Source organism: Balaenoptera musculus, chromosome 19 (genome assembly GCF_009873245.2).
Source record: "Balaenoptera musculus isolate JJ_BM4_2016_0621 chromosome 19, mBalMus1.pri.v3, whole genome shotgun sequence".
NCBI lineage: Eukaryota > Metazoa > Chordata > Mammalia > Artiodactyla > Balaenopteridae > Balaenoptera > Balaenoptera musculus.
In genome coordinates, this window is record NC_045803.1 from 53,895,908 (window position 1) to 53,911,156 (window position 15,249).

Here is a 15,249-nt window from a genome sequence, read left to right on the forward strand (position 1 = left end):
GTGCCCATGGGCTCTGGCCCCAGACAGACTTGGGTTCAAATCCAGCCTCCACCACCCACTGACTTAATGCCCTTGAGCCCTAAAATAGCTAACTCATGACAGGGGGCTTTCTGCCATATGTATCTGAATATATTGGGTTGCTTCTCCCCCTACCCATTATGCTGTGGAGAAGAAGTGTCAGGTCGTGTTTCAGCCCTCCCAGAACCAGGGCTTCCGTCTCAGTGAGTTTATTTTGAACAATCAAGTTGGAGTTGGAGAAAAAGAGGCCACGATGAGGAGCCCCAGACACTCCCATTCATCGCACTGCATTCCTTTAGCTGTTCACCTGAGAGCGAAAACCAAGGCAAAGAGGAAAAGCAGTTAGAAATACGAAAAAAGCAAACTGCCATCTCCTATGACCACCATCTCAAACACAGCAGACATTTTAACTCCCAAAATGCTGTAGGCTCCCAGTCACAGATTAAATGAGAGTTCTTTGAGCTGAAGCGTGTGCTACATGTTCTTCTTTGCTTGCTTGATCCCCAGGGACCAGGGAAAACTCCAGCCAGAATTAGCATCTGTCTGGACAGAGGTTAGGAACCAAGGCTTCCCACCGTGGTTTCCAAAGCTGATTGTACTTAGTTTCATTTTATCAGCAAGAGATTTAACACGGTTCCCTATACACATAGATTTTGTAATAATAAATTCTAGGGCTTCCCTGGTGGCGCAGTGGTTAAGAATCCGCCTGCCAATGGAGGGGACACGGGTTCGAGCCCTGGTCCAGGAAGATCCCACATGCCGCGGAGCAACTAAGCCCATGTGCCACAACTACTGAGCCTGCGCTCTAGAGCCCGTGAGCCACAACTACTGAGCCCACGTGCCACAACTACTGAAGCCCATGCGCCTAGAGCCCATGCTCTGCAACAAGAGAAGGCACTGCAATGAGAAGCCCGCGCGCCGCAGGGAAGAGTAGACCCCGCTCTCCGCAACTAGAGGAAGCCTGCACGCAGCAACGAAGACCCAATGCAGCCAAAAATAAATAAATAAAAGAAAAAATAAATTGTATACATATATCGTTGTAACAATATATTATGTACATTAGATAACATGTACCAAAATAGAAATGATAAAAGGATTGATGGAAATAAATATAAATTGAAGTTGTTAAAAAAAAAAAAGGCGAAGAAATTTAACCCAGATTCAGCCATCATTCCTGGGGAGTTGGCCCCATGATTACGCGTGGTTTCAAAGATTTCTTTAAAAAATGGTGCAGTAAGTGATCTGTGGGGAATAGCAACTAGTACACCCTGGAGCTAGGAGCAATGAAAGAAATGAGTCCAGATTGCCTAAAGTCAGTGATAGAGCCCTGTGGCTTTAGGTATTATATTTTCAGCCAGAACAATATTCATAGATTTAAAAAATGCTGTAACTCAAGCGGCTTACGAGTAGAACTGACGTGTCCTGACAGCTCTGTAGGTGACTGGAAAGCTGGCTACAGTCACAACGGACTGTAGTCAAAGATGCATATGAAAGGTTTGAATAAAATTGCTTCATGAAACAGGAAAATGGAAAAAAGCAATATTTCTCTTAAAGAATGTTACATCATACAATACGTGACTTGAGGTAGGCTTGGTGTAGCTAAATGAATCAACTAAATACCGTCACTAGGCATTCGACCATGTCGTCTCTATGCCTAGAAGTTTATAAAGTGAGCCATAAAAAAAAATCTTCTCATTGGGAAAATGGGAGATCAATTCCCTAGTATTCTACGTTCCGTACAACAAACTTTTGGGGCCGGCACTATTTTGATCACGTCTGACAGATGAGAAAGCTGAGCTGAGGGTATTTATGTGGCTTGACCCAGGTAGTAAGAGGTGGTCACCAGCGCAGCCTCAGTAACGATTTCAAATTAGGGCCATGAACTGCCAATTCCCGGTGATTATGGGGAGTATATTAAATGCATGTAAAACACGTGTGTGCAGTAGGAGCTCCATAAAAGCTAGTCTATCTGGAAGTTTTCTCTCCACCTTGCAAGTGAGGAGGGGCAGGTCGATCCCCTCCCGCTGCCTCAGTTTCTTTCTCGGCCCGCGGAGGCGGGGTCCCAGGCCTGGTCCGCCCCCAGGGAGGACGCGGCGCCGGGGGTGCTCTGAGCGGCGGGCCGGGGGTGGGGCGGGCCGGGGCGCGGGGGGCGGCCCCGGAGGAGTCACGTGGCGCGCGGCCGCGGCCGAAGCAGAAGTAACGGCGCCCGCGTCGGAGGGCGTGCGCGGCAGGGAGTGCCCACAGCCAGGACGGCGGGCGGCTGCGCGCGGGACCCCAGAGCCGGGACCCGCAGCGGGGGCGCGGCCAGGTGAGCGGCCCGGCCGGGTGGGAGCGCACGCCCGCGGGACCCGCGCTCGGGGAGCGGCGTCCAGGGGGGACCTGCGCCCGGGCGCTGCCCGCGCTGGCAGGGGTGGGGCACGCCGTCGGGGCCCCCGCCCGCTGTGCCCGGGGCCGGGGCGGTGACGGCGGGGGTCCGGGCTCCGTCGCCGGCTACTTCCTCACTCTGGGCCGGCGCCACTTCGTCGGTTGGTGTCCTGGGTCCGTCCGGCTTTGAATGGGAGCCCGGAGGAAGCGGCGCGGCTTGCGGTCTGGGGTTCGCGCGAGCGCTGGTGGTGTAGGCTCCGGCGGCTGGGGGGCGGGCGTGTCTCCTGACCACCTCTGTGCCCAGGGCTTGTTGCCTCCAGGCGCAGCCCTTCGCCCTGAGAAATAGAGCTTTCGGGGGATCCAAGATTCCGTCTCCCCCCGCAATAGTTGTATGCATCATTATGTGCGTCTCTGCGTTTTCCTGGTTATGTTGTGGAATCCCAAAGAGGTCGTTACCCCCATAGCGGAAGAATTCGAGGGAAAGATGTGTCCCGTTTCGACGGGGGGGGGGCGCGGGGCGCTTGGCGCCTGGATTCCAGAGGGGGCCCGGGAGGGGCTCTTTTAGCACCCTGATCTTGAACTAGAGTGAGAAAGTATGGAGGGTGGTGGCAGGCGCATGGGAAACAGGTGGCCTTGTCAGTCAGTGTAATTCGAATTTCGGTTCCAGCTGTGTAACCTCGGGCAAGTTGAAGAATCTCTGAGCCTCAGTTTCTTCCCCTGGGTACTTGGGCCACCCAGGCCTCCATTCCAGGGCTGTGTGGAGAACTGGGGCTTATCTGCCACTTGTTCACCCTGTGCTTCGGGGCCCTGCGTTGGGGCTCGGGCCATCATCCTTAGCTACAGTCTTGCAGGGAGTCTTAATTTAGGGGTCCCTGGCCGCCTCAGGCAGTCACCCCTATTACAAAGCTGTGAACGCCCCGTGTGTACCAGCTCAGGACGATCCTTGCTGCAGGTTTCCTTGATGCTGAAATGGCCTAATCATGCTGAAGCCCTCCCCCTCCCTCTACCTGGAGCTTGTGAAACTCCTCTGGAAGAGGCCAAGCCAGGACCCCCGTAAAGAGCCCTTTGGCTGAGTGAAGTTGATGGAAAATTCCGGGTGAGGAAATTTTTGAAAGCACGTCTTCATTTAGAAAACACTTAAAAACACAAAGCAGAAAAGCTCATCCATTATGTGGGCACTTAAATCAGTCAAAAGTCAGGTCAGACCCTTTACCTTCTCCCACTCTCCAAAAGTAACCACTCCTCCTGGACTTATAAGCAGACAGCCTTTTAAAAAATGTAATTATATTTATGCTTATTAGTTTGCAACTCTTTTTTCATCCGCCTCACGAATCTTTCCAGATCAAATTGCGTGTAAATCTTCCTCATTCTTTCCAATAGCTACTGAGCATTCTTTAATGTGTGTGTCCCATCATTTAAGGGACCCCCCCCATTCGTGAGCAGTTGAATTGTTTTTTTTTTCTCTTTCTATCACAAATGATGCTTCTGTGAATATTTTTGTGCATGTTTCTGCACAGCACTGGATCAAAGCATATGCATGTTTTACATTTTAGTAGGTGCTCACAGGTTGCCCTGAAAAAAAAAAAAAAAAAAAACAAGTTGAAGTAATGCACGTTCCTACCTGCCGCAGCTGACACTGCTTGGTTCCTCCAGTGAAAATATGTATCGCTCTGTTGCTGCAGGGTGGGTGTGAGATGCAGCAGTAACATCCCTCGAGCTGTAGGATAGGCTGTTACCTCTCAGGGATACCTCTGTCAAAGTCTTAACAGAATTGTTTCGTGGGATTTTGTATGAAATTCTGTACTTCTCTAACGTGTGCAGAGAGCACTGAAGAGAACTCCCCTGTTTCCTGGTTCTGGGTCCTTGTATCCCGGAAGTTTATATTTTATTTTTTATTTTTTATTGGAGTATAGTTGATTTAAAATGTTGTGTTTCTGCTGTACAGCAAAGTGAATCAGTTACACATATACATATATCCACTCTTTTTTAGATTCTTTTCCCATATAGGTCATTACAGAGTAATGAGGAGAGTTCCCTGTGCTATACAGTAAGTCCTTATTAGTTATTTATTTTATATATAGTGTAGTGTGTATATGTCAATCCCAATCTCCTAATTTATCCCCCCTCCCTTTCCCCCCCCACCCCCGGTAACCATGAGTTTGTTTTCTACATCTGTGACTATTTCTGTTTTGTAAATAAGTTCATTAGTACCATTCTTTTTAGATTCCACATATAAGCAGTATCATATGATATTTATCTTTCCCAGAAGTTTATTTCGAATAGAAGGACATGAAAAGTAGAATCTTGTTGAATCTCAGCCACATTTGTATTGACACCGTAAGTCACTTTTATAAAGTTACCCAGGGAGGATGAGAAACAGGAACAAACAAGGGATTTCAAGGCTATTTCTTTCTTTTTTTTTTTTTTTTTTTTGAAAACAGAAGCAAAATAGAGATTGCCTGTGATGGCTAGTGCCCTCCCCCGGGGTCAGGGCCTTGGAGGCCTCCTTGCCTTAGTTGCTGAAGCACTGAACTCGGGAAGCCTGAGTTGGGAGCTGGTGGATTTTGGTGGTTGACTCCAAGGATCTTGTGGCCATGGGGATGTCTTCCCAGTTCTTGGGGAAGGACATGAGAGACTTGATGTTTATGGTTGAACCAATCCACTGGGCTTGTAAGTGGGAAGTAACCAGAATCCTGGGAAGGTTAAGTCCAAGGCCCTCCCAGAGGCCGAAAGAACTGAGGGCCCTGGTGCTTCCCGGTTGGCTGGTTTACGTGGTGGTGTTGTGAGGGGTTGTGTGTTTCCTATTTGTGCCCTGCTACACGTGGGCCTTGAGCCCTGGGAGTGGGGAACTCAGGAGGTGTATGGCTGGGACCTGGTCCAAATCCTGGTTCTGACACTTTCCAGCTGTGTGACCTTGGACAAGTCCTTTGACCTCTCTGCCAAGTTAGTTACTGTCTGACCAGATCCTGCCACCAGATTCTGGATTCCAGAAGGCAGGTGCTGAAGGAGCAGGGGCATGGGATTCAGACCGGGGTTCCGAGCCTGGTGTCACCATGCGTCTGTGTGACCTTGATCACATGATTTCACCTCCCAGGACTTGAGTTTTCACCTCTGGTGTTTCTCATTGAAATAAATGAGATGAACGAGATATGGCAGGTGCAGGCACCTGGGGAGGGCCAATAAGCAGCTAATTTACCAGGATGAGACTGGCCTGAGGCACCTTTTTCATCCCCTGACCTGGATTCGAGGGCGGTGAGGCAGGAGGCTCAGGTCAGGCAGAGTTCTTGGCACACCCTGTAGTCCTGCTGCCGGGCCTTTGCTTAAGCCTGTTCCTCTGACTAGAACACTGTTCCCTCCCGCTTCATCTTTTTTAAAGCTTGGAGTCAGACGCCGCCTTCCCCCAGAAGCTTCCTATGAGCACTGTCAGTTCCCAGCCTTACCCCAGACTAAGTTGGGGACCCCCTCTTGCTACTCCCTTTATTACCCCCACCCCCATGTCTCTGCTACTGCAGAATCATTGAGCTGACTGGTCTCTTTCCAAATGGGTGGAGAGCAGGTGTAATTCATGACTTTATCGCTGGGCTGTCAGCATACCTGGGAGGTGCCTTTGGCTGTGGGTGTGAGGTGGAGGAATGAGGGAGCAAAGGACAGGGCCTGGACCACTCCCTGCACCCCTCATTTGCATACAAGTCCACCCTCCATGTCTGTCATAGAGTTGACCTTTGATTAATATCTTGACCAGCTAGCTGACTGATTAATATTATCAGAGGCCCTGCTAGATGCTGGGGGCTGTACATACATTGTGGCGTCTAGTCCTTCCAGAGCCCCTCGAGGGTGGTATTGTTATCCCCATTATACAGCTGGGGAAACTGAGGCCCTGATTTTGAGCAACTTGGCAAAGAGGCTGTGGGGAGGCTGAGCCAGTGTGGAGGCCCAGACAGCGCTGGCTGAACACCGGTTTCTCTACAGAGTAGCAACTGTGGGAGCCTACAGGGATTTGGAGGAGGGGAGGAGGTAAGAACGATACAGGGAACAGTGCATGGTGACAGTAGCAGGAGCTAAATCTGAGGAGCATTGACTTTGCATCTTTGTTTTACGGGCTGAGATATGTTATCTGGTTCAATCCTTACAAGAACCTTTGGAGGTTCTTTAATCTGTCATCTTCCCCTTTACAAGGGTGGCAATTCAGCCTGCGGGTGTAAGTGACTTGGGGTAGGGGCTGCAGTCTGCAAGCCTGAAGTTAAGTCCCTTCTGAGTGAGGGGCAGTGAGTCTTTGGACATTTGGGAGGCAGACTGGGGGGAGGGTTTTTGCAGAGCAGGGGCTTAGGGAGCAACATGATTTCACTCTTGTTCTTAAAGCATCCTTTTGGTTCCTGGTCTGAGAGTTGACTGTAGGGGCTGGAGTGGAAGCAGGGAGACCAGTTAGCAGGCGATCAGAATGACCCAAGTATAAGATCCTTGGAGGGACCAGTGAAGCAGTGAGACTGACTGGATTCTGGGTTTGCCTGTGGATTGGAGGTGGGTGTGAGAGAAACCAGGCAAGGAAGGCTCTGAGATTTGGGGTGCAAACACCTCTCTGGGAAACGCCAGCTGTGCAGGAGGATGAGGGATCGCCAGGGACACCCCCTGGATGCTGAGCTGCACACCAGGTGCTTCACAGGTGGCTTCCTAACTGTCCCGATGAAACTGGGGCTCACGGAGGTCACGCAGCCTGCCCAGGTCCACACGGTCAGTGGGAACCTACACCAGGATTTGAACGTGAGGCTGCTGGGCCCTGCTGTTTTCTGCCCTTTTTGCCCCAGTTCCATGGACACATTCGGAAGGTTTTTTTTTTTTTTTTTTTCCTGTTCCCAACTTCACTCGGGAAGTAAAGGGATGGTTGGAAATCTCTTGGCAGGGTGTCAGGGGTGGGGACAGGAGTCAGTCTGGGCTGCTTTGGCTATTCAAATGTTCCACAGCTTCAGAGTATGTGGGGAAGGAGTGGTGACGGCCAGGCTGGCGTGATTTGGTTTTTTAAAGCCGGGATAGTGGTTGGGTCCCCGAGGTCGAGGGCTCCACCCACACCTCACTTCCATTTAAACCTCTGTGTGTCCTGCCCGGGCTCTCTGAGCGGCCGGCGAGTCTCTGCCACTAGAACCTTCTCCCCCAAACTCATCCCGATGGGCATGAGACAGGATTTTGGCTCTTGAAGTCTAAGCCAAATCCCGCTCAGTTAACTAAAACCAGTTCCCGCCTTTATTCCGCCCTTCCAGCCTCCTCGTTCCCTCGCTCCTTGCCTCCCCCCGGAGCGGGCGACCATGAGCACCGCGGTCAACGTGGACGCCCTTCCGGAGTACGAGAAGAGTCAGATCAAGAGGGCCCTGGAGCTGGGCACGGTGATGACGGTGTTCAGCTTCCGTAAGTCCACCCCGGAGCGGAGGACTGTCCAGGTGATCATGGAGACCCAGCAGGTGGCCTGGAGCAAGACGGCCGATAAGATCGAGGGCTTCCGTGAGTACCTTCTCACCTTCCTGCCCAGGCCAGTGGTCACGGCAGTTGTTGCTGGTTTGATACCTTCTGAAAGTGAAAGCGAGGCCGCTCTGTCTGGGTCTCTGAATGGGTTTAGAGCAGGTGGGGGAAGTTAGCCAGGAAGCAGCAGGTGAAGGAACAGAAGCCCGCGTGGGCCAACTTGGAAGTGACATCCAGACAGCGCACCTGGGATGGCAGGGCTGGGCTGGCCTCCCTGTCTCACAGCATCGGGGACCATCTGGTTCGAGTTGATGGTCAAGCCGCCTGCCCTTTGAGGGCTAACTGGCCAGAGCTTGTGGAAACTCATAGCTTGGTAGCCAGACGAGCAGAGTGAGAGGCCCGTGCTTTAGCTCCAGGTGGACAGAGTGCATTGCTGAATGTTCTGTAGCTCGCAAGTAAAGTTCTGGTCCAGGTGGAGGTATCTTCTTCTCCCCATCCTCTGTACATTCGGCAGTTGGCTCAGTTCCTAAAGTTTCTAAGACTGTTTTTAACAAACAGAGTTAGGAGACTTAAGCAATTTTCAGTTGCAGAGACTTGCTTTAATTTGACTTTTTTATTGGCTACTTTTTTTTTTTTTAATTTTATTTATTTATTTATGGCTGTGTTGGGTCTTCATTTCTGTGCGAGGGCTTTCTCCAGTTGTGGCAAGCGGGGGCCACTCTTCATCGCGGTGCGCGGGCCTCTCACTATCGCGGCCTCTCTTGTTGCGGAGCACAGGCTCCAGACGCGCAGGCTCAGTAATTGTGGCTCACGGGCCCAGTTGCTCCGCGGCATGTGGGATCCTCCCAGACCAGGGCTCGAACCCGTGTCCCCTGCATTGGCAGGCAGATTCTCAACCACTGCGCCACCAGGGAAGCCCCTTATTGGCTACTTTTTAATTGAGCAATTAAAATGTACACTTGGGGGAAAATGAGACGATTCATAAATAAATGTCTCTTCCCCAGCCCACGTCATGCTCCAGAGGCAAGCTCATGACCAAGTTCTTTGGTCTTCCAGAAGTATTCTATGCTTGTGTGATGTGTGCATTGTGTTTCTTACATGAATGGGTACCTACTACATACACTTCTGCACTTTGATTTCTTTTTTTAATTTAACAGTTATCTTGGAGGTGCTTTATTATCAGCGTATTGAGCTGCTGTTTTCTTTCGTGGCCACGTAGTATTCTGGCTACAGTATAACAGTTTAACCCCTAGAAGTGGACACTTTGGGTTTTTCCAGTCTTTTGCTCTTAGCTGCAGTGACTATACTTGGATTCTTCTTTTTTTTAAAAATTTTTTTGGTAACAGATTTATGGAGATATAATTCACATACCATATAATTCATCCATTTAAAATGAACAGTTCAAAAAAAAAATAAAATAAAATGAACAGTTCAGTATATTCAGATACGTGCAACCACTACCACAATTTTCATCACCCCAAAAAGAAACCCTGTACCTTTTAGCCATCCCTCTGTTCCTCATCCACTTCTCCTGCCCTAAGCAATCATTAATCTCCTTTCTATCTCTATTGATTTCCCTGTTCTGGACATTTCCTCTAAAAGGAACCATATAGTATATGGCCTTTTGTGACTGGCTTCTTTTACTTAACACAATGCTTTCCAGTGTTTTCAAGGTTCATCCACGTTGTGGTGTGTCTCAATACTTCATTCCTTTACGTGGCTGAGTAATATTCCATTGTGTAGATACTCCACAGTTTGTTGATCCATTCATTTGTTGATGGACATTTGGGTTGTTTACACTTTTTGGCCATTATGAATGCTGGTGCTACGAGCATTCATGAATGATTTTTTGTATGGCTGTGCGTTTTCATTTCTCCTGGGTATCTGTCTAGGAGGAGCATTGCTCCTAGGTCAATATGGTAACTTTGTTAATCATTTTAGGAACTGCCAGACTATTTTCCAAGTTGTCGCACCATTTTACATTCCCACCAACTGTGTGTGAGGGTTATCCTTGCATTATGCTTTCATGCACACGTATTGTGTTTACCTGAAGGACAGCTTCCTGTATGTGTTATTTCTGAGTTAAAGGGTACAGGCTATTTTAACTTTTAAAGGACAGTTGGACAACATCCCACAGAGGCCCACGAGGTGTTGAGGGTACCTCCCGTTCCCCACACCCTCATCCACCCTGCCATGGGGTTCCGAACTTGGCCGTTCACAGGTGGTCTCTGATAGCTCGGTGTAGTTCTTCGTTTGATGTCTTTTATCATGAGTGAGATTAAGTAGCTTTCCAAAAGGTTTCTCCTGGCTTTGGAGCCGAGCAGGCCTCCAGTGGCACAGAGCCAGAAGCCCCGCTTTGAAAGTGCCCATGTCTGGAGGCAGCAAACTCTCCTCCCAGTTTTGTTTGCATTGGCCACATTCCGCCTCTCAGGTGGCCCAGAAACCTGTCGCAGCTGGGGCGGGGTTGGGGGGCCTGCCTGGGGACGAAAGGGCACGGGTGGTAAATACAGGTGTCCTGCACTGAGGGTGGATGGCTGGTCCCTTCTCTTCTGGAGGCTGAACATCGGAAACACCTGGGGGGGGGCATTTAAAGATACAGCCTACTGGAACTTTCTCCTGAAAGTTCTGATGGGTGTGAGACAGGATTTTGGCTCTTGAAATCCACACCCTATAGTTCTCCCCACTCATTAACTAAAAGCAGTTCCTCCTCCTCCTTGGAGTGGCTGAGGACGACTGTCATTCACCAGGTTGGTTGGGATTCAGTATTTTAATAGGCTCCCCAGGTGATCCTGGTAGCTAGCCAGGTTTGGTAGGTACTGCTCTAGCGACTCCCTCCCTCCCTCCCTCCATCCTTCCATCAGTCCATCCACCCTTCCTTCCCTCCCTCCATCCTTTCTTCCTTCCCTCCATCCTTCCTTCCCTCCATCCTTCCTTCCTTCCCTCCTTCCTTTCTTCCACCCATCCTTCCTTACATCCATCCATCTATATTTGAATGCCTGCTGTCCCAGGCACTATTCTAGGTCCTGGAGATACAGCAGGAATTACATTAGACTCCAGTCCTCGTGGAGCCTACATTGTTTGATTAGGTACAAGCAGCGTGGAGCTTGACTTCCAGCACATTTGTTGAGTGACTTTGCCATGTGACTGCAGGGCAAGTTATATCCACTTTCTGAGATCTGATTCTCTTATCTGCAGAATGGGAGTAATATTGGTATCCATGCACACGGTTACAGCTGGGAATGAGTAAATGAGTCGATACATCAGAGGGTCGAACGTGGTGAACAGCACAGGGTAAGCCCTGGACCAGTGGCAACTGCTGCTGTTATTTTTGCCATTGGTTGTTGATGACACGTGGCATCCAGCTTGTCCGGGGCAGCAGAGTCTTGCTTAGGTGTTTGGACTTTTTCTGGAGAGCAGCAGGGATCCACCGAAGTGTTTTCAGAAGAGGGATGATGTGAACACGTTTGCACTTTTGAACGTGCGCTGGCAAGCCTGTGTGATATGGCTGTGTCAGTAGTGTTTGTAAAGCGACAGAAAACCCAATTTGGGAGTAAAGAGCTTAGAAAAGGTGCTCCCCTGACCACTTAGAAAGACTAGGCCTTTGGGCCCTAGATGGGGACTCTCAGGACCGCATTTTCAGCCTCCTGACATAGGGGAGTCCTGGGGGGACCCCCAGAGCTGTAGTGTTGCTTCAGGGATTCTAGTTAGCGGGAGCCTCCAGGTTACTGTGGCGTCTGCAAGGGGCAGGCAAACAGGAGGGAGCACGAGCGTGTGGTCCTCGGGTAATTGGCAAGCAGCCTGTGACCTTTGGACAGGGGTCACAACACCCCTTGCAGGCCTGGGTGAAGGTAGACACCCATGGGTCCCACTGTGCAAAGCAGTGAGTGGTTCTCAGCCGGGGCAATCCCGTCCCCACCCATTCAGGGGCATTTGGCAATGCCTGGAGATACGTTTAGTTGTGATTATTTGGGGGGGCTTCTGGCATCTAGTGGATTGAGGCCAGGGGTGCTGCTAAACACCTTACAATGCACAGGACAGTCCCCGCCCCGCCAAAAAAAAATTATCCCGTGTAAAGTGTCAGTGTGCCAAGGTTAAGAAGCCCTTGTCTAAGGTCACGCATTTGCTTTGCTTAGAACCGTAAAATGTCACTGGGTATATTCGGGTTTCTCTTTGGACCCCGTCATGACGGAGCTATGTCATGTGTTCAGCCCATATTTGCTGTCATATTGGGTGCTAGATTCTGCTAAGAGAGAGGAGGAAGGATGGAGTCCCTGCCCTGGAGGGAACAGGTGCAGCAACTGGGCATTGCAGGATCGTGTGGTCGGTACGCAGTGCGGGTCTGCGCTGGGTACTTGGCGAGGAAGGAAGGCTCTTGTCCCCCTCAGTGGGGATGGGGGGTGGTAGGGAATGGGGGGAGGCCTCATAGCAGAGGAGCTGCTTGTGTGGAGAGTTAAGGGAGGGGCCTGTCAGGTGGCCAGCAGGACGCCTGCCCTGAAGTGGGGTCAGTAGGTGCCACTGGATGCAAGTGAGTAGATTTGTGGGTCAGTGATTTGGACAGGGCTTAGCTGGACAGTTCTTCTACTCTTTGTGGCCTGGACTGAGGTGGCACTCAACTGGCATGTCACCTGGTCTGGAAGGTTCCAGAATCTTGACTCCCATGTCTGGTGCTGTGGTGGTGATGGCTGGAAGCCTGGGCTCAGCTGGAAATGTTGGCTGAGCACCTGCTGTGTGGCAGTCCCAGGGTAGCTGGACTTCTTACATGGTGCCTGGTGTCCCCCCTGGGTGCGTGTTCCAAGAGTCCCAGGCCAAAGCTGCTGGGCTTCTTATGACTTAGCCCGAGAAGTCCCAGAAAGTCACGTGCTCAGGTCACCAGGGCCAGCTCAGGTTCAAAGCATGGGGAATCTCCTCTTGGGGAGGGCGAGGCCTGCATGTCCAGGGCGGGAAAAAGTTGACGGCAGCCACCTTGGAGCCAAGTGACCATGAGAACAGACAGACTCTGGATCCAGACTTGTAGCTCAACTCCCCGCTTGACCAAATACTAGGTGCTGCGTGATCCAAGGCAGGTTGTTTGACCTCTCTGTGCCTGTTTCCCTGTTGGTCAAGTGAAATGATAATAGTCCCTACCAATAAGATAAGGGTGAGAATCAAATGGATCTTTTTATATGTCCTTTTTTATTTTTTAAATTATTTTTTAATAAATGTATTTATTTTTGGCTGCGTTGGTTCTTCAGTGCTGCATGCGGACTTTCTTTAGTCGTGGCGAGCAGAGGCTACTCTTCATTGCAGGGTGCGGGCTTCTCATTGTGGTGGCTTCTCTTGTTGGGGAGCACGGGGTCTAGGCATGCGAGCTTCAGTAGTTGTGGCGCGCGGGCTCAGTAGTTGTGGTGCACGGGCTTAGTTGCTCCGCGGCATGTGGGATCTTCCCGGACCAGGGATCAAACCTGTGTCCCCTGCATTGGCAGGCGGATTCTTAACCACTGCGCCACCAGGAAAGTCCTTATGTACTTTTTTATATGTACATGTTTTACCTGTATATAAAAGGTACATATTTTAATGGGTGGGAGTCCCAAGCCCTGGCTTCTAATAAAGACGATGGTCTCCAACCAGACACTCACCTCTTGGCTGTCATTCTCCCGTTTACTTTCCAAGGCTGACGGGCAAGGTGGCGCCCTGGATTCCTTCCTGCACTGGCTCCTGAGAGTCTCTGGATGTCGGGAGGGAGCTCATGCCGGGAAGCGCTGCCTCTCTGGTTTTTCTTTTTTTCCAGGGGCACCAGCTGCGCAGACTCCAGCTGGAAAGGAGCCCGCTTGGGGACCTTTCTGAGTTGAACCTTTGGGGTCCTCTTGCATCTTGTCCATTGGGGAGGGCGGTCTGGAATGCGTCTCAGGAGCCAATGTGGTGCCAGCTGTTTGTGGCGTGTGGATGGGGCCGGCTGTGCAATGAGCCGCCTTTGAGGGCGTGGACCATGTCCATCTCGACTGAATGGGCCCTTTATCCTCAAGTTTTCACTTCTGCTTACGCGTGTTTTCTCCGTCTGCTTATTCTTGGCAAGTGGTGGCTGCCCGTGAATGGGGGGTTCTCACAAATAGGAGCTGTTCTGTTTCCCTGGTATTAGGTTCTCGGCTTGCCTGTGACCCTGTGACCAGGAAGCAGGGATCATCCCCACTTTATTACGAGGAGACCGAGTCCTGGGGAGACTAGGTGACATGCCCAAGGCTACACAGTCAGGAAGGGGCAGAACTACACTTTGCATTCGTTCAACCTGCCTTCAGAGTCTCAAGTCTTCTGCTCTGTGTTGCTGTCTCCTCTTACGTGATGTCAGACATGTCTGAGTCCTGTATGGGATAGAGAAGCACCCTGCTGGGGACCTAAGAGTGACAGCTTCGTTCAGATTTCGTTACAACAAGAGCGAAGGCACCGGTTCCTTATTCGCGCAGAGGACACGCTCTGCCTGGTGCTGAGGTGCCAGGGCAAGGAGACTCGAGAGGTGCCTGGTTAGCGGGAAGCCAGACATGCCTGCTGGAGACCCCACAGTGGGGACAAGTGCGGATACAGCCAGGAGTGCTGAAATGGGCTCGTCCTGTATCCTGGCTTCTTCTGAAGTCCAGCCTTGAGCTTCTTACCCATCTTTTTTAAAAAAAGTATTTTACCAAGTTCTTATTTTAACAAAGTGTTTTTCAAACGATGGAGAAATAGATGGGTTTTTTTTTCCACTGGCATCTTCCGTCTAAGAAGAAATCCATTGTCTGAAAGTGGTTCCCAAGCTCTGTCAGTCAAGTGTCCCATCAGAAATAAGATTCCACCAATGCCCCCAGTGTGTACAAACTTATTTTTCTTTTTAAAGAATTTTTTTTCTTTTTTAATTGAAGTATAGTTGATTTACAATGTTGTGTTAGTTTCAGGTGTACGGAAAAGTGGCTCAGTTATACATATACACATATCTCTTCTTTTTCAGATTCTTTTCTCTTATAGTTTATTACGAAGTACTGAGTATCGTTCCCTGTGCTATAGAGTAGGTCCTTGTTGGTTATCTCTTTTATATATAGTAGTGTATATATGTTAATCCCAAACTTCTAATTTGTCCCCTGCCCCTTTTCCCCTTTGGTAACCATAAGTTTGTTTTCTGTGTCTGTGAGTTTGTTTCTGTTTTGTATATAAGATCATTTGTATCATTTTTTTTTTTTTTTTAGATTCCACGTATAAGTAATATCATATGGTATTTGTGTTTCTCTGTTTGGCTCACTTCACTTAGTATGATAATCTCTAGGTCTGTCTGTCTTGTTACACACGGCGTTATTTCATTCTTATGGTTGAGTAATATTCCATTTTGTGTGTGTGTGTGTGTGTGTGTAATACAATTTTTGATTATAGATGTGCAGTTATGGTAACAGCACAGGCTCTGGAGCCCGAGTGCCTGGC

General features: G+C 49.9%; 1 protein-coding gene across 1 annotated transcript in view; it reads left to right on the forward strand.

Moving 5' to 3' along the window:
- Nucleotides 1–2,236: 2,236 nt before the first annotated feature.
- The window catches only part of PLCG2 (phospholipase C gamma 2), a 152,042-nt gene continuing 139,029 nt past the window's right edge, over nt 2,237–15,249 (forward strand). The window contains 2 exon segments of the mRNA XM_036834873.1: nt 2,237–2,326; nt 7,635–7,872. Of these exon segments, the coding sequence (XP_036690768.1) occupies nt 7,680–7,872 (193 nt within the window). The 5' untranslated portion in view covers nt 2,237–2,326; nt 7,635–7,679.